The sequence below is a fragment of the Chiloscyllium punctatum genome, chromosome 23 (genome assembly GCF_047496795.1).
Source record: "Chiloscyllium punctatum isolate Juve2018m chromosome 23, sChiPun1.3, whole genome shotgun sequence".
NCBI lineage: Eukaryota > Metazoa > Chordata > Chondrichthyes > Orectolobiformes > Hemiscylliidae > Chiloscyllium > Chiloscyllium punctatum.
Window position 1 is genome coordinate 84,700,348 of NC_092761.1, and position 26,853 is coordinate 84,727,200.

The 26,853-nt window shown below is 44.4% G+C and overlaps 2 protein-coding genes across 5 annotated transcripts in view; both read right to left on the bottom strand.

The window, feature by feature from the left end:
* rnf214 (ring finger protein 214) overlaps positions 1–8,882 on the bottom strand; it is a 67,347-nt gene extending 58,465 nt beyond the window's left edge. Inside the window, exons 1-2 of the mRNA XM_072593339.1 lie at positions 8,772–8,882; positions 3,466–3,938 (exon numbers count right to left, since the gene is read on the bottom strand). Coding sequence (XP_072449440.1) covers positions 3,466–3,910 — 445 coding nt within the window. The 5' untranslated portion in view covers positions 3,911–3,938; positions 8,772–8,882. The remainder of the gene's footprint in view (positions 1–3,465; positions 3,939–8,771) is intronic.
* Positions 8,883–15,140: 6,258 nt separating this feature from the next.
* The window catches only part of abcg4a (ATP-binding cassette, sub-family G (WHITE), member 4a), a 140,838-nt gene continuing 129,125 nt past the window's right edge, over positions 15,141–26,853 (bottom strand). For 3 of the 4 annotated variants that reach the window (XM_072593340.1, XM_072593341.1, XM_072593342.1), the window contains exons 14-15: positions 23,958–24,076; positions 15,141–20,698 (exon numbers count right to left, since the gene is read on the bottom strand). In XM_072593340.1, coding sequence (XP_072449441.1) covers positions 20,473–20,698; positions 23,958–24,076 — 345 coding nt within the window. In that variant the 3' untranslated portion in view covers positions 15,141–20,472. The remainder of the gene's footprint in view (positions 20,699–23,957; positions 24,077–26,853) is intronic. The other variant, XM_072593344.1, reaches the window with a different exon arrangement.

Genomic DNA, 26,853 nt, shown 5'->3' on the forward strand with positions numbered 1-26,853 from the left:
GCGTGTGCGCGGGGGAGAGAGGGCGAGCGTGTGTGTGTGGGGGAGAGGGGGCGAGCGTGTGTGTGTGGGGGAGAGAGGGCGAGCGTGTGTGTGTGGGGGAGAGAGGGCGAGCGTGTGTGTGTGGGGGAGAGAGGGCGAGCGTGTGTGTGTGTGGGGGAGAGAGGGCGAGCGTGTGTGTGTGTGGGGGAGAGAGGGCGAGTGTGTGTGTGTGTGGGGGAGAGAGGGCGTGAGCATGTGTGTCAGAGAGAGAGAGGGGGCGAGCGGTGTGCGCGGGGGAGAGAGAGGGCGAGCGCGTGCGCGGGGGTGAGAGAGAGGGCGAGCGCGTGCGCGGGGGAGAGAGAGAGGGCGAGCGTGTGCGCGGGGGAGAGAGAGGGGGCGAGCGTGTGCGCGGGGGAGCGAGAGGGGGCGAGCACGTGTGCGCGGGGGAGAGAGAGAGGGCGAGCACGTGTGTGTGGGGGAGAGAGGGCGAGCGTGTGTGTGTGTGGGGGAGAGAGGGCGAGCGTGTGTGTGTGTGGGGGAGAGAGGGCGTGAGCATGTGTGTCAGAGAGAGAGAGGGGGCGAGCGGTGTGCGCGGGGGAGAGAGAGGGCGAGCGCGTGCGCGGGGGTGAGAGAGAGGGCGAGCGCGTGCGCGGGGGAGAGAGAGAGGGCGAGCGTGTGCGCGGGGGAGAGAGAGGGGGCGAGCGTGTGCGCGGGGGAGCGAGAGGGGGCGAGCACGTGTGCGCGGGGGAGAGAGAGAGGGCGAGCACGTGTGTGTGGGGGAGAGAGGGCGAGCGTGTGTGTGTGGGGGAGAGAGGGCGTGAGCATGTGTGTCAGAGAGAGAGAGGGGGCGAGCGCGTGTGCGCAGGGGAGAGAGAGAGGGCGAGCGTGTGTGTGTGGGGGAGAGAGGGCCAGCGCGTGTGCGGGGAAGAGAGAGAGGGCGAGCGCGTCTGCAGGGGAGAGAGGGCGAGCATGTATGTGGAGAGAGGGCGAGTGTGTGCGCGGGGGAGAGAGGGCGAGTGTGTGCGCGGGGGGAGAGAGGGCGAGCGTGTGTGGGGGGGGGAAGAGAGGGCGAGCGGGCAAGCGTGTGTGGGGGGGGGGCGAGAAGGCAAGCGTGTGTGGGGGGGGCGAGAGGGCAAGCGTGTGTGGGGGGGAGAGAGGGCAAGCGTGTGTGGGGGGGAGAGAGGGCAAGCGTGTGTGGGGGGGGGGGAAGAGAGGGCAAGCGTTTGTGCAGGAGACAGGGTGAGCGTTGTGCAAGACAGGATGAACGTGTGTGTGAGAGAGAGACTGTGAGCGTGTGTCTGCCTGTGTGAGCATGAGTGTGTGTCAGTGCGGATGTGAATGAATGTGTCTATGTGGGTGAGAAAGTGCACGTGTGTGGGCATGTGCATGTGTGTGTATTAGCTTTTGTTCAACTCCAGCCTCACAGAGGACTGCTGCTTTTTTGCAGTCCTGTTACAATGACAGCGGGAGTGAATTATTGAAATGCATCCCTCTGCTGGTCCAATAGTAATTTTACAAAGAGTCACACTGCAGAATAACAACAAATAAAGATTTACAAACCTTTTTTTTAAAAATCAGTATGATTTACGAAAAATAGAGAACATAAACTGGAAAATACATTATATGAAAAAGATTTGCAGGTTAGCTAATGGGGTTATAACTTTCTGAAAACATGGAGCATCAACACAAAACTTTTATCAGTTTTCAGAGACTGAAGCTTAGGTTTTTTTTCCAGTGATTCACTAAAACACGAGTGCTTTTCAGAACTAACTGATGAAATGATTGTCCCTGACGAGTGAGTGAGTGAGAGTGACAGAATGAGAGTGTGTTAGTGTGTATGTATGAGTGAGTGAGGGAGCGAGAACGTGTATACGTTTGTGCTTGAGTGACTATAAGACCATAAGAAATAGGAGTGGAAGGAAGGCCATTCAGCCCATCAAGTCCACTGTGCCATTCAATCATGGCTGACGGACATTTCAATGCCACTTACCGACAATGCCTCTCCCCGTATCCCTTAATTCCCCGCGAGATTAAGAATTTATCAATCTCTGCTTGAGAGAGTTCCAACAGCTGTTCCAAATCTAGCCTCTTAAATCTAGTGCATGTTCGCATGTGAATATCATGTAAACTTTTGCTACAAATTCTGTGCCTTATAATTGTGTCCTCCACAACCACCTGATGAAGGAGCGTCGCTCCGAAAGCTAGTGCTTCCAATTAAACCTGTTGGACTATAACCTGGTGTTGTGTGATTTTTAACTTTGTAAATTGGATGTGATGTAACTTGCCATTAAGAATTATATAAAAACCTGATAAGACTCCCTTCTGTAGAAGACTTGAGGGTCAACCTTACATTTGTTTTCACTAAGTGTTATTTGCATAGAATTTTTGGGAGCATTTTTCACCGTGAGGGATAGTAAGATCTCTCGCTGTGTTCTACCAAACCTGCCTCAATAATTACCTATCCCACCCCTTTGATTCTAGCCTCATCCTACAATTCCGTTCTTGCAAAAATTGCCAATCAATGGATATTTGTTGAAAAACTAGAACTCTGAGTCACTTCAGCATAAGACCATAAGATACAGGAGCAGAATTAGGCTATTCAGCCCATCGAGTCTTCCCCACCATTCAATCACGCCTGTTATGTTTTTTGACGCCATTTGCCTGCCTTCTCCTCATAACCCTTGATCCCTTTACACATCAAGAATCTATTTATCTTGGTCTTAAAGACACTCAATGACTTGGCCTCCACAGCCCTCAGTGACAGCGACTTCCACAGCTTCAGCAGACTCTGGCCAAAGACATTCCTCCTGGTTTCAGTCCTTAAGGGTCACCCCATAGTTAACAAGCTGCTGTGTGTCTGGAAGGTCACTGCATGGTCCTGTGTATTCAGTCAGAAGATGTGACCAAAAGGAAACTGATTCTCAGATGGGGAGCTGAAGGGCTCCTGGAGGAGGGAATGAATGAGCAAGCACTCAGACAGCAAGTGAACAACCCTGAGGTACAGCCTGATCCAATCAGTGAGCTAAGTGCCAATCCCTGTGCACAAGCCGACCCTCAATGCTAGTTGCTGGTGTGCCCAGCTGTGTTTTCTCAGTGTCCTGCAAGAGGATCGCACAGGACCCTGAGAGGTTGACAAATGTCAGATGCCAACCTCCATGGAGAAGAGTGCATACAGCTGTTGCCCATAGGTCATGCCCATGGATCATGAGGGTGGTGGGGACAGGTACACTCACAACATTTAAGAAGCATCTGGATGAGCACAGGGAGGCTGTGGAGTGAGAGAAGGGAGAAAGATCTGTTTCTATGCTGAATGACTCCATGACTCTTTGTTGTTTGGTGATGAGCAACAAACTGAACTGTTGAACTGAACTACTCAAAGAAGGGTCACTGGACTCAAATTACTAACTCGGATTCTCTTTGATGCTGCCAGACTTACTGAGCTTCTCCAGCAACTTCTGTTTTTACTTCTCTCACAGATTACCATACCTGCAGAAAACTGGCACTCTCGAGTGTGGACAGAATGAGGTGAGGATTCCTTGTCAAGGGTTCCCTCTGTGCTGAACACTTGTACATCTGCAGTGATGCTGTCTTCAATTGTGGTCTGAGCTCTATCACGTGGTAGGACTGTATCAACATCTCTGGAGGTTTTGGGATTACACGTACACATCTCTGAGCTTGTGACCGTTTCGCCTGAAATGTCTGGGTTAATGGCCAGAAGTTGAATTCCATCATGGACCACACAAATATCACTGTGCTCTGCATCACCAGCAATAGGAGATAATTCATTCTGTTCTGGTGAATATTTTGCACCGTTGTTCCGTTCTTTCTGGCTGTGAATTGCAGCATCTGACACCCAGTAATCCACTTCACTCTTTCCCTTAACATCGTCTCCAACTGTCAGAAATGTTTCAGTAGAACAAGGCACGGCCATTTCACCAAACGTCAGCTGGGGGCAACTGCTAAAATACAAACCGCAACTTGTAATAATACTTAACTTTTACTTTTCAAAGATTATATTTAAATACCTACGAAAGAAAAAGCTGGATTTCAAGAGACCACTTTAAAACAATTACAAACTATGAGATAACTGTATACCATCCTCGCCCATCTCTCTTCATCTTATCCCATCAATATATCCTCAGGGTCTAACGTGATTATCTTTTTCGCATTAAAAATGTTTTCTTTTACTTCCACCCTCTACTTTCTGTTTTCCCAGGATGTGGGTGTCACTGAGAAAGTTAGCCGTTGCTTTCCACCAGTAATTGCCCTTGGACTGAGAGGCTTGCTCAGTCATATCAGAGCACATGGAAGGAGTCTACATGTAGACTAGACTGGTTAAGGACAATAGATTTCCTTCCCTAAAGGACATTAGTAAACCAAATATTTTATTTTAACAGCAATTGATACTAATTATCCTGGTCACTATTACGGAGACTTGCTTTCAATTTGCTGGTCAATAAACTGAGTTTAAATTCTATTAACTACCGTGGTAGGATTTGAACCTATGTCATCAAAGCATTAGCTTGGGGCTCAAGATTACAAATTCAGTGAGGAACAGAAGTAGGCCTTTCAGCCCGTTGAGCCAAGAGTGTGGTGCTGGAAAAGCACAGCCATCCAAGGAGCGGGAAAATCAATGTTTCAGGCATAAGCCCTTCATCTGATCCTTGGATGCTGCCTGAACAGCTGTGCTTTTCCAGCGCCACACTCTTGGCTCCAATCTCCAGCCCATTGAGCCTGCTCCACCTCTCAATAAGATCAGGGCTGATCTGAGAATCCTCAACTCTATTTAGCTGCCTTTCCTTATAACCTTGATTCCCTTACTGATTAAAAATCTGTCCACCTGAACCTTGAATATAATTTAACAACCCAGCCTCTACTGCCCTCTGCTGGAAAGAATTCCACAAGTTCACTATTCTCTGAAAGTACAAATTCCGTCTCACCTCTGTCAACTCCTTATTCTGAGATTATACCCTCTGGAACTAGACTCTCCCTCAAGGAGAAACTATTTTCCTGCATTTATCCCGTCAAGTGCAGTAAGTATCTTATCTGTTTCAACAGGGTCGCCTCTCATTCTCCTAAACATCAACAAGTACAGCCTCACTACACCATCTGTCTGTAGCATCTCTCTCTGTAGTAGCAACGACTATATTCTCATCACATTTTGACAGGAGGCAGACAAGATTAGGGTACACTGATGGGATCAGATGAAAAGGATGGAAGAAGGCAAGTTTGAAGCGATTAGACCAAATGGTGGAGGGTTACATAAGGTAGTTTGTAATTAGATTCTCCATTGGATTCTCCATTGGATTTATTAAGGGCTTTCTTGTACTCATAATCCCTAATTTTATTCCCCAATAAACATACCTCACTCCCATTAATTCCCCAGCCTCTAAATCCCACTTCACCTGAGGACTGTTATTGATCTTAACAGAGAGTCACTTTAAATTGGAACTCTTGAATCTTTTTGTACCTTACCAAACCCTCCCTTCTCATTGAAATCATCCTCATGTGGAATTAGTATTCAATGCAACATTATCCATCTTACACCACTGTCCAAAGTTATAACTCCTCCCTCCACGAAGTTTACACAGGAATGTACCCGTAGAAACCTATTCTGACAACGGGATAAATGCAGGAAGGACGTTCCCAATGACTGGGGAGGCCAGGGCCAGGGGTCACAGTTTAAAGTACATCTGTACTTTTGCCATTGATAATAGGCTGCTTCAACATAAATTCATAAATCGGTTTTAAATGTCGACTTGAGGTGTGTTGAATAATGTCTCAAAGCCAACGTTAAAGCTTTCAAAGGGATTCACTGCTATTTAGCTTAAAATAATAAATTTAGCAATAATAAATAATAAATCCAAATATTGATTTATTTTACAGTGACAACAAGAGAAATGCATTGATCCTAATAGGAAAAAAGCTCTCTGTTTGGCTACTTTTAAGGTAAATACTGCCACCAGGAGGAGCACTGCATGAGTATGAGCAGAATTTTATTCAGGGTAAAAATAAATCATTGGTAGAAAGTTAGCAAGGAGGAGGCCATTCCGCCGAGCAAGACTGTACCACCATTCAACCCGATTGTGGCTGATCCGTGACCCAACTCCATACAGTACCCCCCGCCCAATCTCTATTAGTTTTGATGTGGAGGTGCTGGTGTTGGATTGGAGTAGACAAAGTTAAAAGTCACAGAACACCAGGTTATAGTCCCACAGGTTTATTTGGAAGCACTAGCTTTCGGAGAGTTGCTCCTTCATCATATACATGCAGTACCACCTGTTGAAGGAGCAGCGCTCTGAAAGCTAGTGCTTCCATATAAACCTGTTGGACTATAAACTGGTGTTGTGTGGTTTTTAACTCTATTAGCTTTGGTGAACAGAAACACAATGTGTTTTGAAAGCACAGTGCCATTAACGATGCCCACTGGGAGCCAACTGTGAATGACAACCTGAGTTATTTTGGTCTCCCGCATCAAGAATCTCAGTTGACAGTGTACCCCTACACACATGCTGGTGATGTGACTATCAGAAATGAGAGGAGAGTCCAAGTTAATGCTTATCGGTTCAGTACAGTCTACTCTCCCTACTCCCTCCAAGGCGTCTGACTGGGAATACTAAACTGTGCAGTAATTAGCACATTTAAGCTTAAAATGAATTATTGAGTCATACGGCACAGAAACAGTCCAACCAGTTCACGCCCACCACAATCCCAAACTAAACTAGTCCCACCCGCCTGTGCTTGGGCCATAATCCCTGCAAACACTTCCTGTCCGTGTACTTATCCAAAAGTCTTTTAAACATTGTAACTGTACCCATGTCCACCACTTCCTCTGGCAGTTCACTGCACACACAAACCACTCTGTGTAAAATAAAATTGCCCCCACATCTTTTTTTTAAACCTTTCTGCTCTCACTTTAAAAGCATTTAGAGTTTATTTATATCAAGGTGTTATTACTCCATACAGGCACAGAGACATTACCGGCTGCAAACGAACCAAGTTTCATTTAAATCAGAAGAACTAGGAGCAGGAACAGGTAGTTCAGCCTCTCGAGCATGTTCTGTTATCTAATACAATCATGGGTGATCTCATCTCGGCTTCAACTCCATTTTCCTGCCTGTTCCCCATAACCCTGCCACCCATTACTAATACAAATCTTTCTCTTCCTCACATTTATTCAGTGTCCACCACACTCTGGGAGAATGAATTCCACAGATACATCATCATTTGAAAGGATTAATTCGTCTTCTCTTGTTCTAAATCTGCCATACCTTGGTTAAAAAACTATGACCTCTCATTCTAGATCGACCCACAATCACTTTTCTACCAACCTGGGAGTGGCAGGATGCGGCAGTGAGTTATTACTTAAACAAGATTCCAAAATATAACTTTCTGAAACAATCTAGAGTTACTTTTGAATGATATAATGCTAACCGCAAAAAAGGATTTTCTCAGAGGTAGTGAATCTGTGAAGTTCCTTACTACAGAGGACTATCAAGGCTACATCATTTAAATACACTTAAGGTTGAGACAGAGAGGGAATGAAGGGTTAGAGGGAAAAGGTAGGAAAGTGGAATTGAGTATTATCAGATTAGGCACAATCTCATTGAACAGTGGAGCAGATTCAATGTGCAGAATAGCCTATTCCTTCACCTATGTCTTATGATCAGTTACGATTGGGTGTAATGGTGAATCAGTGGTTTGCACTGCTGCCTCACAGTGCCAGGGACCCGGGTTCAACTGCACCCTCTGATGACTGGGAGGAGTGTGCACATTCTCCCTGTGTCTGTGTGGGTCTCCTTCCCCAGTCAAAAGATGTGCAGGTGAGGTGGATTGACCATGGGAAATGCAGTTACAGAGATGGGGGTAAGTCAGCATGGACTCAATGGGCCAAATGGCCTGCTCCCACACTGTAGTAACTCAATGGCTATATTCACCAGAGTTTAGTAAAATGAGGGATTTACACAGAAACCTAAACAATCCAAACAACTAAATACAGGAAGGATATTCCCAATGGCTGGTGACTCCAGGGGTCATGGTTTAAGGATGGGGGTGGGCTGGGGAGAAATGTCCTCACCCTGAGAGTGCTCAGTCTCTGCCACAGAAAGCAAGTGAAGCTTAAACACTGAAGTCTTCAAGAAGGGATTAGGGATTAGAGATCTTCAGCCTGAGAGCTCAAAGGGACTGGGGATAGAGCAGGAACTGGGGCGAATGGTTAGCCATGACTGCATAAGATGAAGGAGCAGGCTCAAAGGGCTGAATAATGAAGGGTTTTTTGCCCGAAACGTCAATTTTCCTGCTCCTGGGATCCTGCCTGACCTGCTGTGCTTTTCCAGCACCACTTTAATCTTGACTCAAAGGGCTGAATGATCTACTCTCAATATTTCTCTGATTTAATAGTCTTATGCATATCAAGTGATACCCATTCGGTGCAAACGAATAACTTCAAAGTTTTAAACAACGAACAGAAAGTGAAAGTAAAGCAGTCCAGCGGCAAACTTCCCGTCCAGAACAGGATTCCACACCGGCAGGTCGGTACATGAGAAACAATTACCAATTATAATAAATTTGGGCCAATGCACTTTAACAGGCGATTAGTCCCACGGCCGGATAACATTGCAATAAGTTTTACACAGAACGTTTAACTTTACAAATGTTTTTCACAGATATCCAACTCCGAGTACAAAAAAAAATGGAGCAAAGAAAGTAGCTAAATGCGGATTCAAGTTCGGTTTGTGGAGGGAACAATTACACCGAAACAGCTTTTGAAAGAAAAGAATTTTAAAGCATACTTGTTGCACCGCACTGTCCACTGTGACTGCACGCTGTAGCCCGGAGAGCAGGCAAACACTCCTTCCCTCTCAGCACAATCCCTGCAACTCGGTAATGGAAATGGGATTCTGGATTAGTGGTGCTGGAAAAGGGAATCAGGCTACAAGGAGCTGACGTTACCACAGAACACACCTGACCTCAAAGGACATGTGCAGTCAGTTTGTTGAAAAAAACATTCCCATATTTGCACAGTGCCCTGTATATTTTCCATGAGTTCTAACCCCACTTCCGAGCATCATAAATTGAATGATTTTTTTAAAAAAAATCCAAACAGCGACATCGCCTTTTCCCCTCAAGTGTTACCTACAATGGCACTGCTCTCCCATTAAGGGAAGATAAGACTAGGGGTAGTGAGGGGAGAGGTAAGAATCTTTCACAATCCATACTGTTGGTATTATCCCTACAGTGTGGAAACAGGCCATTTGGCCAAACAAGTCCATACCAACCCTCTGAAAAGTGTCCCACCTAGACCCATTTCCCTACCCTATTACTCTACATTTCCCCTAACCTATACATCCCTGAACACTATGGGTAACTTACCACAGCCAGTTCACTTAACCTGCACTGTGGGAAGAAACCAGAGCACCCAGAGAAAACCCATGCAGATACAGGAGAGAATGTGCAAATTCCACACGGTCACCCAAGGCTGGAGTCAAACCCAGGTCCCTGGCACTGTGAGGCAGGAGGCAGCAGTGCTAACCACTCAGCCACCATGCCACCCATGCTACATGGGCAAAGTGTCTGTCAAGCCAAAGGCTGAGGGGTGACCTCATGGAGGTTTATAAAATCATGGGCATGAAGAGGGTAAATCGACGAGGTCTTTTCACTGGGTGGGGGAGTCCAGAACTAGAGGGCATATGTTTGGGGTGAGAGGGGAAAGATATAAAAGGGACCTAAGTGCCAAACGTTTGACGCAGAGGGTGGTACATGTTCGGAATGAGCTGCCAGAGGAAGTGGTGGAGGCTGGTACAATTACAACATTTAAAATGCATCTGGATGGGTACAAGAATAGGAAGGCTTTAGAAGGATATGGGCCAAGTGCTGGCAAATGGGACTAAATTAATTTAGGCTATCTAGTCATCATAGATAAGTTAGACTGAAGGGTCTGTCTCCGTGCTGTACATCTCTATGATTATATGACTCTAACTGACCCCACCTTGCCTGTGCTCCTCCATGCTGTTTCTGCATTCCCTTATATAGACAGGAGAAGGGACTGAGATCCTTAATTCAATAAGGCAAATAAATGGGAAAAGTTGGGACGGGACTGTTTATTTTGAGAAGATTGAGGGAAAGGTAATTGAATGGTTCCCATCCACATGATTCACTGAGATAAAACCTTGTGGGATCACAACACAGATTCTAGATCATCCCTCTCCAGATTATTTCACTTGCAATTCTCTTGGTCAATGAATAAATTAAGAGACATGTAAGATAAGTATTCTATCGTGGGTGATTCTAAATACAAAACAAAGAACTGCAAAAGCTGGAAATCAGAAATAAAATCAGAAATTGCTGGGAAAGCTCAGTAGGTCTGGCAGCACCTGTAGAGAGAAATCAGAACTGAGGAAGGGTCAATGGGCCTGAAACATTAATTCTGATTTCTCTCCACAGATGCTGCCAGACCTGCTAAGTTTTTCCAGCCATTTCTGTGATGGGTGATTCCAATATCTACATACATTAAGAAAATCATAGGTAGTCACGAGGAAGAATTTGTGCAGTGTATTTGGGACAGTTTCCGAGGACATTATATTGTGGATCCAATAGAGCAAGAGGAAGGGTCAATATATTTGTTTAAATATATGTGAAGAGAGAACATAGACCACTCGGAGAATGAGGCTGGGATTATAATAATGGGGGAGCAGAGAATGGCAGGGTAGTTGAATAAACACTGCATGAATCTTCATGGTAGAACACATTAATAATATTCCAAAGATACTAAACAATCAAGGAACATAAAAGGGAGAGAAAATCATTGCAATAAGTATTACAATTAAAAAAAGTATTAGGGAAACTGGTGGGGCTAAAGACTGCTAAGGTCCCCCAGACTGGGTGGGATGCATCTGAGGAGATTAAAGGAAGTAGCTATAGAGATAGTAGATGCACTGGGAGTAATCTTCAAAGAATCATTAGACTCTGGAAAAGTCTTAGAGGATTACAAATTTGCCAATGTAGCACCCTTAACCAAAAAGGTGATAACAAGCAGGGAAACTACAGGAAAGTTACCTTAATAGGAGAAATGTCAGCATCTATTATTAAGGATGTCATAGCAGAGCATTTAATGAAACATAATTAATGCAGCAGTTAGCCTGACTGAAAGGAAAATCATGGCTGACAAATATTTTAGATTTCTTTCAGGAAGTCACGTGCAGGGAGATAAAGTTGTAAGGTAAGGTAGGAAGGTAAATTTGAAAGGTACTGCACATAATATGAGTCCATGGTGTTGAGGGTAATATATTAGTATGGTTAGAGGATTAGCTAACTAATTGAAGACAGAGAGTTGGGATAAATGAGGCATTTTCAGAATTGCAGCCAGTAAAGTGTGGAGTGCCACAGGAGCCACAATTATTTAAAATACAGGCAGTCTCTGGGTTGTGACCAGGTTCCATTCTGGAGTCTGCAAGTCGATTTGTATGCAAGTCAGAACACAATGCAGGACAACGTAAAGCTGGGGTTGGTGTTAGACCACAGCTTTTCATGTTATACATGAACAATCTGAATTGAATTTATTGTCACGTGTACCGGGGCACAGTGAAAAGCTTTGTCTTGTGAGCAATACAGGCAGATCACAGAGTTAAGTCGCATAGATAGTAAATAATAGGTAAACAGCGGCAAAAACAAAAACACAGGTACAGGTGAATGTTAAGAGTTTGAGAGTCCATTAAGAATTCTAACAACAGTAGGGTACAAACTGTTTCGAAACCAGCTGGTGTATGTTAATTAGATTACTTACTTACAGTGTGGAAACAGGCCCTTCGGCCCAACAAGTCCACACCGACCCGCCAAAGCACAACCCCTATATTTACCCCTTACCTAACACTACGGGCAATTTAGCATGGCCAATTTACCTGACATGCACATCTTTGGACTGTAGGAGGAAACCGGAGCACCCAGAGGAAACCCACGCAGACACGGGAAGAACGTGCAAACTCCACACAGTCAGTCGCCTGAGGCGGGAATTGAACCCGGGTCTCTGGCACTGTGAGGCAGCAGTGCTAACCACTGTGCCACCGTGCTGCCCACTGTGTGTTCAGGCTTTGGTACCTTCTAGATAATGGAACTGAGAGCATTGTTGCTAAGTTTGCAGATGACATAAAGCTAGGTGGAGGGACAGGTAATGTTGAGGAAGAGGGGAGGGGCTGAAGGACTTGGAGATGCTAGGCATGTGGGCAAAGAAATGTCAGATGGAATACAAAATGGCAGAGTGTGGGGTTATACATATTGATAGGAAGAATAGAGGCATAGGCTATTTTCTAAATGAGAAAAGGCTTCAAAAATCTGAAGCGCAAAGGGACTTGGGAGTCCTACTTCTGGATTCTCTTCAGGTTAACACACAAGTTCAGTTGGCACTTAGGAAGCAAATGCAAAGTTGACATTTATTTCAAAGTGACTCAGAACCAAGAGCAGAGGTATGCTGTTGAGGCTGTATAAGGCTCCAGTCAGACAGCATCTGAAATACTGTGAGCAGTTTTGGATCCCATATCTCAGGAAGGATGCACTGACATAGGAGGGGATGCAGCAGAGGTTTATAAGAATGATTCCAGAAACAAAAGGCTTGTCATAAGAGGAGCGGTTGAGGGCTCTGGGTCTGTACTTGGAGCTTAGAAGGATGAGGGGAATCTGACTGAAACTTTGGACTAGACATGGAGAAGATATTTTCACTAGTGACAGAAACTATGACCTGAGGGTAAAACCTTTGCAACTGAGATGAGGAATTTCTTCAGCCAGAGAGTGGTGAATCTGTCAAACTCTACAGAGGCTTGTGGGGACTGAGTCCTTTGGACAAAGACATTTGGACATGAATAAGAAATCTCTGGTCGGTTATGGGCCAAATGCAGGCAAGTAAGACTAGTTTATTTTTGGGATTATGGTGAGCGTGGACCAGTAGGACAGAAGGGTCTATTTCCTTGCTGTATGACTCTATGACTCTGGGTCTTTACTCGGTGGCATTTAGAAGGATGAGGGGGAATCTGATTGAAACTTACAGAATACTGAGAGGCCTGGACAAAGTGGACATCGAGAAGATGTTTCCACTAGTAGGAGAGACTAGGACCCAAGGGCACAGCCTTAGAGCAAAGGATGACCCCTTAGAACTGAGATGAGGAATCTCTTCAGCCAGAGGGTGGTGAACCTGTGAAACTCATTACTTTAGAAGGCTGTGGAGGCCAGGTATTTGAGTGTATTTAAGACAGAGTTAGACAGGTTCTTGACTGGTAAAGGGATCAAGGGTTATGAGGAGAAGGCAAGGGGAATGGTGTTGAAAAACATGTCAGGATTAGAGTGGTGCTGGAAAAGCACAGCAGGTCAGGCAGCATCCGAGGAGCAGGAAAATCGATGTTTCGGGCAAAAGCCCTTCATCAGGAATAGAGGCAGGGTATCTGCAGAGTGGAGAGATAAATGAGAGGGGTGTGAGGGTGGGGAGAAAGTAGCAAAGAGTACAATGGGTGAATGGGGGTGGGATGAAGGTGATAGGTCAGAGAGGAGGGTGGAGTGGATAGGTGGAAAGGAAGATAGGCAGGTAGGACAGGTCATGGGGACAGTGCTGAGCTGGAAGACTGGAGCTGGGATGAGGTGGGGGAAGGGGAAATGAGGAAACTGGTGAAGTCCACATTGATGTCCTGGGGTTGATGCAGGTACTAAGAAAGCAAATGTGACTGTGGTAGCGAGTCTGTTTCAGGACGTGGTTGAAGAGCTTCAGGGCAGAGGAGATGATCTGGGGGTTGCAGTGAGAGACAGACTCACTGTGCTTTTCCAGCACCACTCTAATCTAGACTCTGGTTTCCAGCATCTACAGTCCTTGTTTTTACCTAGTTGAAAAACATGTCAGCCATGATCAAATGGTGGCACAGACTTGATGGGCTGAATGACCTAATTACGCTCCTATACCTTATGTTCTTATGGTCTTATAAGCAGCTATTCTAGATTACAGAAAATGTTCAACTGCTGGGTCTTAAAAATTACGTCCCTGTATGGGATCACCTTTGTAGGCAAGAACATTTATAAGTCGCATGTTTGCAAATTGGGACTCCTGTACCATTTAATGACTTGGATGAGAAAAGTGAACATACTGTCACCAAGATTGTGAATGAAACAAGAATGGTGGGAAGGATATGGTCAGGATGATGCAAAGAATCAGATGGGCATAAACAAGTTGCATCAGTATGCAAAAACTTGGCAGATGGAATATAATGTGGCAAAATATGAGGTCATTGTGCTTTGGCAAGTAAAATAGAGAGGCTGAATACTCTTTAAATGGAGGAAGTCTGCAGAAAGCTGCAGCACAGACAGATGTGGGTGTCCCCTTATATAAATCACAAAAAAGCTCACATTTAAATTCATCAGGTAATAGGGAAGGCAAATGAAATGTTGGCCTTTATTTCAAAGGGAATGGAGTATAAAAGTAGGGAAGTCTTGATAAAATTGTATGAAGTACTAGGTAGACCGTGCTTAGAATATTGTGAACTGTCCTGGTCCCATTACCTGAGGAAGTGTATACTGGCATTGAAGGCAGTCCTGATAAGCTTCACTAGAATGTTCCTGGGCATGGAAGGATTTTCGTATCAGGAGAGGTTCATCATTTAATCCCTACAGCATGGAAGCAGGCCATTTGTCCCATCAAGTCCATACTAATCCTCTGAAGAGCATCCCACCCAGACTCACCCTTCCTAAAGGTAAGAATTTTAAAAGTGAAGATAAATGGAGATGGATTCTGGTTAAGCAAAGCTTTTCAGGCAGGGTAGGTGAGAATGTGTATTAGATCAACTATTGTCTTATTGAATGGTGGGGCAGATTCAATGGGGCAAATGGCTTCTAATTTGTATTTGTTAATAAGACATAGGTTAGCTTTTCAGCTGCAGATGACCTGGAGATAGGGCAGAGACAGAAGATGCTATGGAGGTAGAAATAGGCACATACATAATGGCCAGGTGAAACCATCATTCTCTACATCAAGTTCAAACCTTTGAGATTTCTGAGTTAAAATATGGCAAGTGACAACACAAGTTGTCAAATTTAATCACCATTAGTTAGCTCTACATTTCATATGATCTTCATCTATTTATTGGGTGTAAGAGAACAATACCCTCTGTCTTCAGCACACTATAGAACAAAGGTCAGGATATAAATAATTATTTTATTTGTATTATATGTGACAGAAACCTTTTACAGAAAGTAATGTACAGTAGAACAAAAGTCACTCTATAAACATTCATTAGCAACTTGGGAGATGATTTGCATAAACATTATTGATCCATGACCCATGTGTTCAACTTCAGTTCTGTTTAAAAATGAGTCTGACAGTTAAATCTTTAGCATGTATAATGTAAACAGAACTAGCCATGGAAAGAAATCAAGTTTGGTTAATTCACTAAGTTAAACCATCCTTTAAAGCTTTATCAAAATAGTATGCACTGGCCTTAAACCTCTTCATGCATAGATTGTTACTCAACCTTTCTCGCTCCAGAAATCACTGACTTTTCCGCTTCCATTCAGTTCCAAAGGTTCCAACGGCCCTCCCGAAACCTAGCTAAGAAGTCACTTTCCACATGAACCACAATGAGTTTCAGTCAACTATTAAACATTGAACATCAGCACGTCCAAGCCCAATCTTATTTCTCCCCACTGGTCACGCAAATTCATGTCGACATTTTCTACGCGAGTCATTGAATATCAATTAAGAGCAAGAAATCTGGATGTCATTGAATGGTTGGGATTTCAACAAAATAGCATGTAGGTCAAACATTTTTCCAGCAAAGGTACAAAATTGAACCTTTTTTAACATTAATGTCTAACCAATAATCAGCAGAACATGTAAAACTAATAATATCTTCTGTAGCACAGTGGATACAATGATCAACTGATTTAAACAGGTTCAGATGTAGAAGGACTTCAGTCCATTTGATCTAATACTTTCAGAATACTGGCTTTACCTGATCACAGTGTAGAGCTACATCTTACATAAGTGCAATGTCTTACAGCTACAGCTACACTCAAAGAGTTTCTCACATTTCTCAACTTTCTCTCATCAAAGGCGTTTTGTCTGGATGATGTCACATCAAACTCCAGGCCAAAAACCACATGGATATTTTTCAAAAAGTGCCACTTCTAGCCAAAGCTTGTCCAAGGTGAAGAGTCAAATTTATCATTGTCCATTGCAGCACGGCTCCATGCCCAGAGCAGAGTCTCCCTGACAAAATACGCGTGTAGTTTCAAGAGTTTTATGATCTGTCACACTATTTGCCACTCTGAATCTCATTACTAACAAATGAAATATGTGCTGAAACAGATCATTCACTCTTCAAGTCTGCTCCACCATTCAATAGGAACATAGTTGATTGGCTTGTGCTCCAAATTCCACGTTCCGATCTATCTTTGATTCAACTACTTAACAAGAATATTATACACTTATGCCTAAAAAGTATTCAATCACTCTGCCATCACTGACTTCTGAGGCACAGAGTTACAAAGCCAGACCTATCCTGTGAGAGAAAGAAAGTCCCCTCATCTCGGTTCCAAAGGAGTGACCACTAATTTTAAAACAATATCACCTAGTTCTGGCCACACAAGAGTAAACATTCCGCCTTGCCAAGATCGTTCAACATCTTCCTTGCCCATCTAAACTCCAATGGACATTAGACTAGCCTTCTCTGTAGTTGTTCAAGGGAGAGGGTTCTGTTCAAATGGTGAGCAATGGGACTATAGCACTGTCCTCAACTAAACAAGCAGAGAAATGATTGGCTCACAGATTTTTCTGCATTTTCTTTACTTCTTCGTTTTCCTCACCTTATCTCCTAAAGATGTCGGCTTGCCAGGATCTTAACTCTTCACTTTCCTGCCTCAGGAGTCAGTTGTAGATCTGGACCAATCAGGAGCTAAACCAGAATTTCTTTTCTTAAAAGCAGTGTAAGGATATTGAGAAAAAATTGAAGCCATGAAAGATGAACAAGCCCAATCCATTCTTGACAGCACCGGCTGCAGTAATACATCTAAATTACTTAGCCATAGCATCAAAAACATGTACTGCTGAGACAGTTGTTATCTCAGCAGAAATAAAATCTTAAAATAGATGTTAATTCTTTAAATAAAGCAGGATGATTACCAACTGCATTAAAGATAGATTAATATTTCCAATGGTTCTCATCACAAACGTGAACTCTGTCCAGCCGATCAAACACATTACAAGTTCCAGGTAATTCCAAATAGTTTTTGGCTTGACTCGAAACTCAAACGTTACCTAGTAGTTCCAATTAAGCATTTTTAATAAAACAACTCAAGAAATTTCCATTGTCACTGCACTACTTTGACTTGGATTAATGCGACTTGCAATTAAAAATAGATTACAGTCAGTTTTGACTTCTGGAATTCTGCATTGTCTTTCAAGTTGTTTTTAGAACAAAATTGTCCTGATGATGAGACTCATTCTTAAGAAAATGGCAAAAGCTTAATGGAAACGTTGCTACTGTAGACTGCCACCAGACATCTGCAGCATTAGCTTTTGTGAACTGTACAATACAAATGGGTCTTATGAACGTGCTGAATTTTTTGACATCCTTGTAGACTGTTTAGATCTATATATACATATATGGCAGTTAAATATTACAATTGTATTTATTCTGAAAACATAAAAGATTAGCTTCCCTCTTGTCAAGATTGCACCATTTACATTTTTCTTCTTGGTTTCTGAAAAAAAAACTTTAAATTGTTTTATCTTTGAAACAGCATTATGAAGGACAATAATAGGAGAAAAACAAAAAGTTGGCTTTTCATATTATCAAGGTTATTAAGTGGGCTTGAGAATATAAGGGTCCCCTTAATTTCTGGGATCATTTGAGAACCAAGCTAAGGAATTCAACCAGGTTAAAGTTCTACAATACAGATTCAGGAGATTTCTTTGATTTATTGCTTATTCTGAAGAAGGTTTTGGGAAGAATAATATTTTCCGAGTAATTCCTTGAGAAATAAACTGGGCCGTATGGAGTGCACAATAGACTAGGTGGTACAGTACATAATCTGTGCAAGAAAATGGCTAATGGCTCCAACACAGCTTACATTTTGTTCATAATTCACATGACACTCTTCTGTCTTCAGATACATAACACTGAAGGGTGGATAGTTTAAGCAGTTACTCATTAGGACCATCAAGCCATCCAGCACCTCCTACAGTATCGTTCTTAGGGTGGGAAGACATCTTCTATGTAAAAAAAAAAATCCTCTGACCTAAAATCTATTTTGGACCTTGGAGAAATAGGATGAGGATTTCACATCCAAGTGAATGGGGCTCCAGCTAAGTGGTCCAAAAACTTCAAATAAAATATAAATGGTGGAGACATACTGGAAAATTGAGCACAGCAATAAAAAATATTGACAGACAAAAAGATAAAGTGAGTGAACAAAGTTGTGCAGGATTTTCTACGCTGCATCAGTAACAAACCTTCAAAGATTCTTAACTGGCCCCACAGCAGCATAAAACTTCAGGTGGTCATGAAAGGCGCTACAGAAGTGCAAGTCTGATTTTGTTTATTCACAGTGACTGCAGGAGATTCTGTATGAGCAATGCAAGCCTTTGACAGGGAAGTTACTCTGAACTGTACAGAAATTAAAATGTTAAAACTGTACAAGCAAACAGTCTCACACATGACTGCCTGTTACGGCAATGAGGTCAAGGGTTCAGTAGATCATTGCCTGTAAGATTTTGCAGTACTGTGTCAAGTTGCACTTTGCAATGATATTTCTGAAGAAGTTCATTTGTATAATGCAAAATTAGGACATCACCACAGTTTTCCTATTTCATGGAGATGTCACATTTTAATCACTGGAACATGTTTGAAGGAGAATCCACATGTCACAGCGGATACTGATTATAAATGCTGTCCAAGTGAATCTAAAGGACAGACACCATGACACTCACCTTCTCATTTTTGTGAATGTACTTGGCTCCTTACTCGGTACTTGAGATAAATAAGCATGCACCATGGGAAATGGACATGCTTTACAGATTATTTAGGACTAAGCCAAGCAATAGATTTGTCATCATTTATCCAGACTAGAGAACAGCAAGGTTGATGATTAAATTTCAATGCAAACTCTGAATAACTCATGATTAACACCTATGCAACATAAAATACAGAGACATGTAGGAAAAGGACTTGCACCTAAAACAAAAATAAACTCTTGTCCTGTGCAATGCCTTTCAGAGTTTTTCCCAATACTCCTGCACTCATCTAATTCAAAAGCCAATTTCACTCACGATTCCTCTGATTGTTCCCACTCACCAGACAGCAAGGATGCCTCACAAGGCTTTGTAATGCATTTCTGAAGGATCCAGGCTGTATGGCAGTGAGGACATTACCCACAGTATCATGTGGAAGAAACTATACAGCAATAATTAAAATTGAGTTGAAATGTGGCAAAAACTCAGAAATTGCAAATTTTTGAGCCAAATGTTCTAAATTTTTACAGAATTGGTATATTTTAAGATGATAACTACTGTGGTGAATATGAACATTGGTATATTATTAAATACAGATGCACAAATGGGGCAGAATTTCTGTCACAACACCATCGTGATCCAAAATAAATTAGGTCAGGAGGTTGTGATCAGAAAACGTTTGGTGTTTGGAGTCAGAGGAATGCATTAATAATATTGATTTTTTATTTAAGTAATGAAGGAAGGAAACCTCCAAATACCCAAAAAAATCAACAGGCATAATATAAAATTCTGTAAAAAAATGATTACACTACAGTTATTTTAAATGTTTAACACTTTCAAGACTTGTTTTTAAATATATTTTTGAAATTTCAGAAACTAAATAGACTTTCCACAATGCCTATTATAACAGTTTTGGTTTATACTGCTTTGTTTTGATTTTTCTTTATACTTACAATTATAATAATTTGACAAGACATGCTATAAGCTAACATGCTCCAGGAGAGAGATAAAGCATACATTGTTCTACAAAAACTGTGCTTAATAACAGCCCTGATTGAAAATCAAAGTTTCATTTAAAAAAAGATATATACTTTAGAGTGACATATAACTATAATTGACAAACAGGGTTTCTTGAAACATGTAAATTTTTGGGTGTAACATCCTTGAATTGTCAGTGTGCAGAAGGCCCATGCAGAATTATTTCATTTACAACTTCCAAAAAGTTGCATTTTCTTTTGATAAATTGTTCTCTGGATGGGTAAGGGTTAATCAAGTTTCAATAAAGTAACTGCAGCAGCAAAAATAAGATCTTTGAAATCAAAAGGCCCATCACCAGCCATCGTGACATTTGGAGATTTAGTCTTGTAATGATCTCTCTGGCTTCGATGCCCTTCTCGTGGCTGATGAGCCTAATACAGGCCACATCCAAAACACAAGTTCAGCAGAATGAATCCAGCTCATAGACAATACGACTGAACGCTGCAGAATATTCACCTGCAGTGAAGCTCTCTCTCTCTCTATCTCTCGGACTTGACTTTATATCGAAGAACGAGGTAAGCCAGGAAACGCAAGATAATGAAGAAAATACCAAGGACGATGAAATCCATGTAAAGTTTTGAGTCCTGCACATCCATCACTTGCAGAATTTTCTTTGGTTCCTTAAACGGGCAAAACCCAGTATTGCAGGTCAGATTTTTTCTGTCCAGTCCATATATTGACAGGATGACGCCTTCAAAGCCGTACCTGTGTCAGTGAAAAAAAAACCCAGCAAATGGCAATATTACTCTTTTAAAATCAATTGCTGCACAAGTAAATTTAGCTCATGTTATGTCACAGATCTCACCAAAATTGCCTGCGTAGAAAGCCTTAACTCTCTCATCATCATGTATGGTCACCTTGACACCACCATCAAAATAGCCACGTGGAGGCATAATTGACACTTCCATTATAGTTGATGGGTTGCTGGGAAAGCACAGCAGGAAGTTGCAATCATGGAAGGAGGAGGTCATCTGGGACTGTCTGAGGTGGAATTGGTCATCCTGGGAACAGACGCGACAGAGGTTTTGGAATTGGGAATAAGGGATGGCGTTTTTACAGGAGGTAGGGTGGGAGGAGTTGAGGTCCAGGTAACTGTGGGAGTCAGTGGGCGTGTAGTGTTAGTTGGTCGCTGGAGACGGTGATGGAGAGGTCCAGGAAGGGGAGGGAGGTGTCCGAGATGGTTCAGGTGAATTTGAGGTCAGGATGGAATGTGTTGGTGAAGTTGATGAACTGCTCAACCCCTTGTGGGTACATGAGGTGACACCGATAGAATAGTGGAGGAACAGGTGGGGGTGGTGCTGGTGTAACTGTGGAAGATGGACTGGCAGGCATAACTGGGTCCCATGCAGGTGCCCATGGCTACCCCTTTGGTTTGGAAGAAGTGGGAGGATTGGAAGGAGAAGTTGTTGAGGGTGAGGACCGGTTCAGCCAGGCAGATGAGGGTGTCAGTGGAAGGGTACTGGTTGGGTCGGCAGGAGAGGCATGATCACAACTTCCCTTCCCACGTGGTTGACTATGCCCTCCAGCCCATCTCCTCCACTCCACACACCACTGCCCTTGAACTGCACCCCTCCCAACGCAACAAGGACAGAACCCCCTGGTCCCCACCTTCCACCTCACTACTACATTGCATCATCCTCCGCCACTTCTGCCATCTCCAAATGAACCCCACCATCAAAGTTATATTCCCTCCCTACCACTATCAGCATTCCGGAGAGACATTCCCTCGTGACTCCCTCATCAGGTCCATGCCCCACTCCTGGCACCTTTCCCTGCCACCGCAGGAAGTGCAAAACCTGTACCCACACCACTCCCCTCACCTCCGTCCAAGACCCCAAGGGATCCTTCCACATCCATCAGAAATTCACCTGTACCTCTACCAATGTCATCTACTGCAACTGTTGCACCCGGTGTGGTCTCCTCTACATCGGGGAGACAGGATGCCTTCTTGCAAATCATTTCAGAGAACATCTCTGGGACACCTGCACCAACCAACCCCTCCATCCCGTGGCTGAATACTTCAACTCCCCCTCCCACTCCATCCAGGACATGCAGATCCTGGGCCTCCTCCGCCACCAAACCGTTACCACCCGACGGCTGGAGGAAGAACGCCTCGTATTCTGCCTTGGGACCCTGCAACCACACAGGATAAATGTGGATTTCAACTGCTTCCTCATTTTCCCTCCCCTGACATTAGCCCAGTCCCAAGCCTCCAACTCGGCACCGCACTCTGGATCTGTCCATCACTCCCCCTTCTGACCTATCACCTTCTCCCTCAACTTCATCCACCTATCGCTTTCTCAGCTTCAAAACCCAACTCCAAAACCTTCCCATTTATCTTTCAGCCCATGGCCCACAAGCCTCATTCCTGATGAAGCGTCAATTCTCCTGCTCCTCAGATTCTGCCTGACCTACTGTGCTTTTCCAGCAACACACCCTTGACTCTGATCTCCAGCAGCTGCAGTCCTCAATTTCTCCTACTTTCATTATAGTATTTGATATTATAGCCTAAATATCTGAACCCTCATATTAGATAAACATATGTGGGAGAAAGCATATGCTGACTGAGGTATATAAAGAAGGGTGGTAAAGGGCTTATGTAGAGCATTATCTATGGCATACATCTGATGGGCAAAACCATCTGCCTCTGTTCAGTAAGGTCAATGTAATTCGAGTTGAGAGTGTGGCGCTGGAATAGCACAGCAGGTCAGGCAGCATCCGAGGAGCAGGAAAATCGACATTTTGGACAAAAGCCCTTCATCCCTCATTCCCAATGAAGGGCTTTTGCTCAAAATGCCGTTAATCCTGCTCCTCGGATGCTGCCTGACCTGCTGTGCTTTTCCAGCACCACACTCTCGACTCGTAATCTCCAGCATCTGCAGTCCTCACTTTCGCCTCAATGTAACTTGATGCAACTTAGCTGGGGCAGCAGTTACCATCAGTACATTTAGCTCAGCATTCTTTTGTTTGCAAGTGGGGAGGAGATGGCCTAATGGTATTATCACTGGGCCGTTAATCCAGAGGCTCAGATAATGATCTGGGGTCCCAGGTTCAAATCCTGCCTGGGGTAGATGGTGGAATTTGAATTCAATAAAGAAAAACTGGAATTAAGAGTCTAATGGTGACCATGAATCCATTGTTGGATCCTACATGGTTGACTCTTAAACCACCCCCCCCCACCCCGGGCAAGAAATCCTGGCCTGACCAGTGGCACTCTCATCCAGTGAATGAATTAAAAGAAAGGGCTGGGGTGAAAATCTGGGTAGGGTTCCCACCCTCATCACAAGAACAAAGTGACAACTTGCATCCAAGTAGTGCCTTTAACATAGCATACTATAAACTTCCAGCATACTTCTAGATTAGATTACCTACAGTGTGGAAAGAGGCCCTATGGCCCACCAAGTCCACACCGACCTTCCAAAGAGTTACCAACCCCCCTGACTAATGCACCTAACACTATGGGCAATTTAGCATGGTTAATTCACCTGGCCTGCACATCTTTGGATTGGGGGAGGAAACCCACGCAGACACTGGGAGAATGTGCAAACTCCACACAGACAGTCACCCAAGGCTGGAATTGAACCTGGGACCCTGGTGCTGTGAGGCAGCAGTGCTAACCACTGTGCCACCCCTAGTTCTGGAGATTGTCTGGACTTCTTCCTCTTGCCTTAGCCGGTCAGCTGGTTTGCAAAACAGAGTCTCACCAACAGCAGGGTTTCAATTCCCACCCTGCCTAATGGGAATCCAACGTTGGGTTCCCCTTTGGTTAAACCATCACCAGTTGTCTCTCTGATGAAAGAGTGGGAATAGGTGACTTAACCTTCATATTTTTCTGGTTGGAAATTGTGCAGGCAGGATTTGGAAGTTTGCAAGTCCAAGAGAGAAGGAGAGGGAAAGAGAGAGTGGGAGGTACAGCCAAAGCACCATTTTTTATAACAAACTCAATAAAAGAAAGAAAGTGTACCTTACGTAAGAGACGTAGGAGCTCCATTGCAAGTAGGTGGGGATGGTATCAAAACTAACAAAAAATCCCGAGAATAGAAGCACTGGGATGGCAGTGACTGGGCCCACAAAGGTGGCTACCTGGAAGTGGACAATGCAGGGAAACACAGCATGTCATGAACAGCTCACAAAATCATCACTATCACAGCAGAAGTCTGGTACAAACTGAGTTGATGAATTAAATGCACGGGGGTTGCATGACGACTATGATAAATATTACTGGCTCCAACCGAACTGTCCCCCCACACCCCCTTGGACTTAGAGTCATACAGTACAGAAACAGTCCAACTCATCAATGCAGACCAGACATCGTAATCTGAATTAGTTCCATTTGCCAGCATTTGGCCCATATCCCTCTAAGCTGAAAATGTGTTGCTGGAAAAGCGCAGCAGGTCAGGCAGCATCCAAGGAGCAGGAGAATCGACGTTTCGGGCATGAGCCCTTCTTCAGGAATGAGGAGGGTGTGCCAAGCAGGCTAAGATAAAAGGTAGGGTGGAGGGACTTGGGGGAGGGGTGTTGGAAATGCGATAGGTGGAAGGAGGTTAAGGTGAGGGTGATAGGCCGGAGTGGGGGTGGGGGCGGAGAGGTCGGGAGAGAAGATTGCAGGTTGGGAAGGTGGTGCTGAGTTCGAGGGTTGGGACTGAGATAAGGTGGGGGGAGGGGAAATGAGGAAACTGGAGAAATCTGAGTTCATCCCTTGTGGTTGGAGGGTTCCTAGGCGGAAGATGAGGCGCTCTTCCTCCAGCCGTCGTGTTGCTATGGTCTGGCGATGGAGGAGTCCAAGGACCTGCATGTCCTTGGTGGAGTGGGAGGGGGAGTTGAAGTGTTGAGCCACAGGGCAGTTGGGTTGGTTGGTCCGGGTGTCCCAGAGGTGTTCTCTGAAATGTTCCGCAAGTAGGCGGCCTGTTTCCCCAATGTAGAGGAGACCACATCGGGTGCAGGAGATGCAGTAAATGATGTGTGTGGAGGTGCAGGTGCAGGTGAATTTGTGGTAGATATGGAAGGATCCCTTGGGGCCTTGGAGGGAAGTAAGGGGGGAGTTTTGCATTTCTTGCGGTTACAGGGAAAGGTGCCGGGGGTGGAGGTTGGGTTGGTGGGGGGTGTGGACCTGACGAGGGAGTCACGGAGGGAGTGGTCTTTTCGGAACACTGATGGGGAGGGGAGGGAAATATATCCCTGGTGGTGGGGTCCGTTTGGAGGTGGCGGAAATGAAGATGGATGATACGATGTATATGGAGGTTGGTGGGGTAGTAGTTGAGGACCAGTGGGGTTCTGTCTGGTGGCGATCGGAGGGGCGGGGCTCAAGGGCAGAGGAGCGGGAAGTGGAGGAGACCCTATCTTTTATCTTAGCCTGCTAGACACACTTTCCTCATTCCTGAAGAAGGGCTTATGCCCGAAACGTCGATTCTCCTGCTCCTTGGATGCTACCTGACCTGCTGCGCTTTTCCAGCAACACATTTTCAGCTCTGATTTGCAGTCCTCACTTTCTCCTCCATACCCCTCTAAACCCTTGCTTTTCATGTATCCCTCCAGATGCTTTTTAAAATGTTGTAATTGTACCAGCCTCCACCACTTCCTCTGGCAGCTCATTCCAAACACGCACTACCCTCTGCACGAAAATGTTGCCCTGTAGGTCCCTTTTAAATCTTTCCCCTCTCGCCCTAAACCTATGCCCTCTAGTTCTGGACTCCCCCAAACAAGGGAAAAGACCTTGTTTATTCACCCTATCCCATGCCCCTCATGATTTTATAAACCTCTATAATGTCACCCCTCAGCCTCAAATGCTCCAGGGAAAACAGCCCCAGCCTGTTCAGCCTCTCCCTACAGCTCAAACTCTCCAACCCTGGCAACAACCTTGCAAATCTTTTCTGAACCCTTTCAAGTTTCACAACATTTTTAACTTGACTCTTCCTTCAGCTCCAGCCTAGACAGACCACCACCACCAACAAACCCCAAACATTCTCCCACCTCCTGGGGTTTCGTGTCTCGTTGATTGAGAGTCCCTTCCCGCCCACAACCATTCCCTTCTACTCCCATCCCGTCTGACTCTCCACCCCGTGCTGTACTCCCCCTTCCCACCCCCTCATCTCTCTTGCCACCTTTTCTCCTCATGGGAACATATATCCGCGGTTCAGTTGTAAACCCAACCCGACTAGTCTCCAAGATTGCGCCAATCACCTGGCACAAGTTTTTTTCAGGTTGGTTTTCGGTTCCAAGTCTTTATGTGGTTTCAGATGCCAGATAGTGGGGGGACACCAACTGAAGGCCACGCACCCTCACCGGCCTAAAGGGGGATTCAAAGATTGTGAGCTGACTTCACCCAGGGAACTGGTAAGCTCGGTTGGTTGAACATCTGGTTTACAACACAGAGTGATGCCAACAGCATGGCTTCAATTCCCACATCAGCTAAGGGTTGCCATGAAGGAATCCTGTTCTCGACCTCTCCCTTCACCTGAGGCATGGTAACTCCCAGGTTAAACCATCACCAGTCATCTCTTGCTCATGCAAAAGCTCCTCTTGAGTTGATGGTAACATTACCTTTACTTCCTCCACAATAAAAATTCCACCTGAACTCCCCTCAACGTTCCTCGGTTAAGTGACAGCATCGAAAAAGGCATGACTTTCAACACTGCAAAGTTCTGATCAAGTAGAGAAAGAAAAACCATTTCCAATGATCGAAAGGTTGATAAAGAGAGAATGCAGACATGAGAGAATTGTCAGAAAGAATCAGAGCGAGGAGGAAGATTTTTTTAAAACGGAGAGGGCTGTGGTAATCTGGAGCATATTGCTCGAAAGGAAGTGGATTTAAATCCTCACTTTCACAAAGCAACAAGATAAACACCTAACAGGAAGAATTT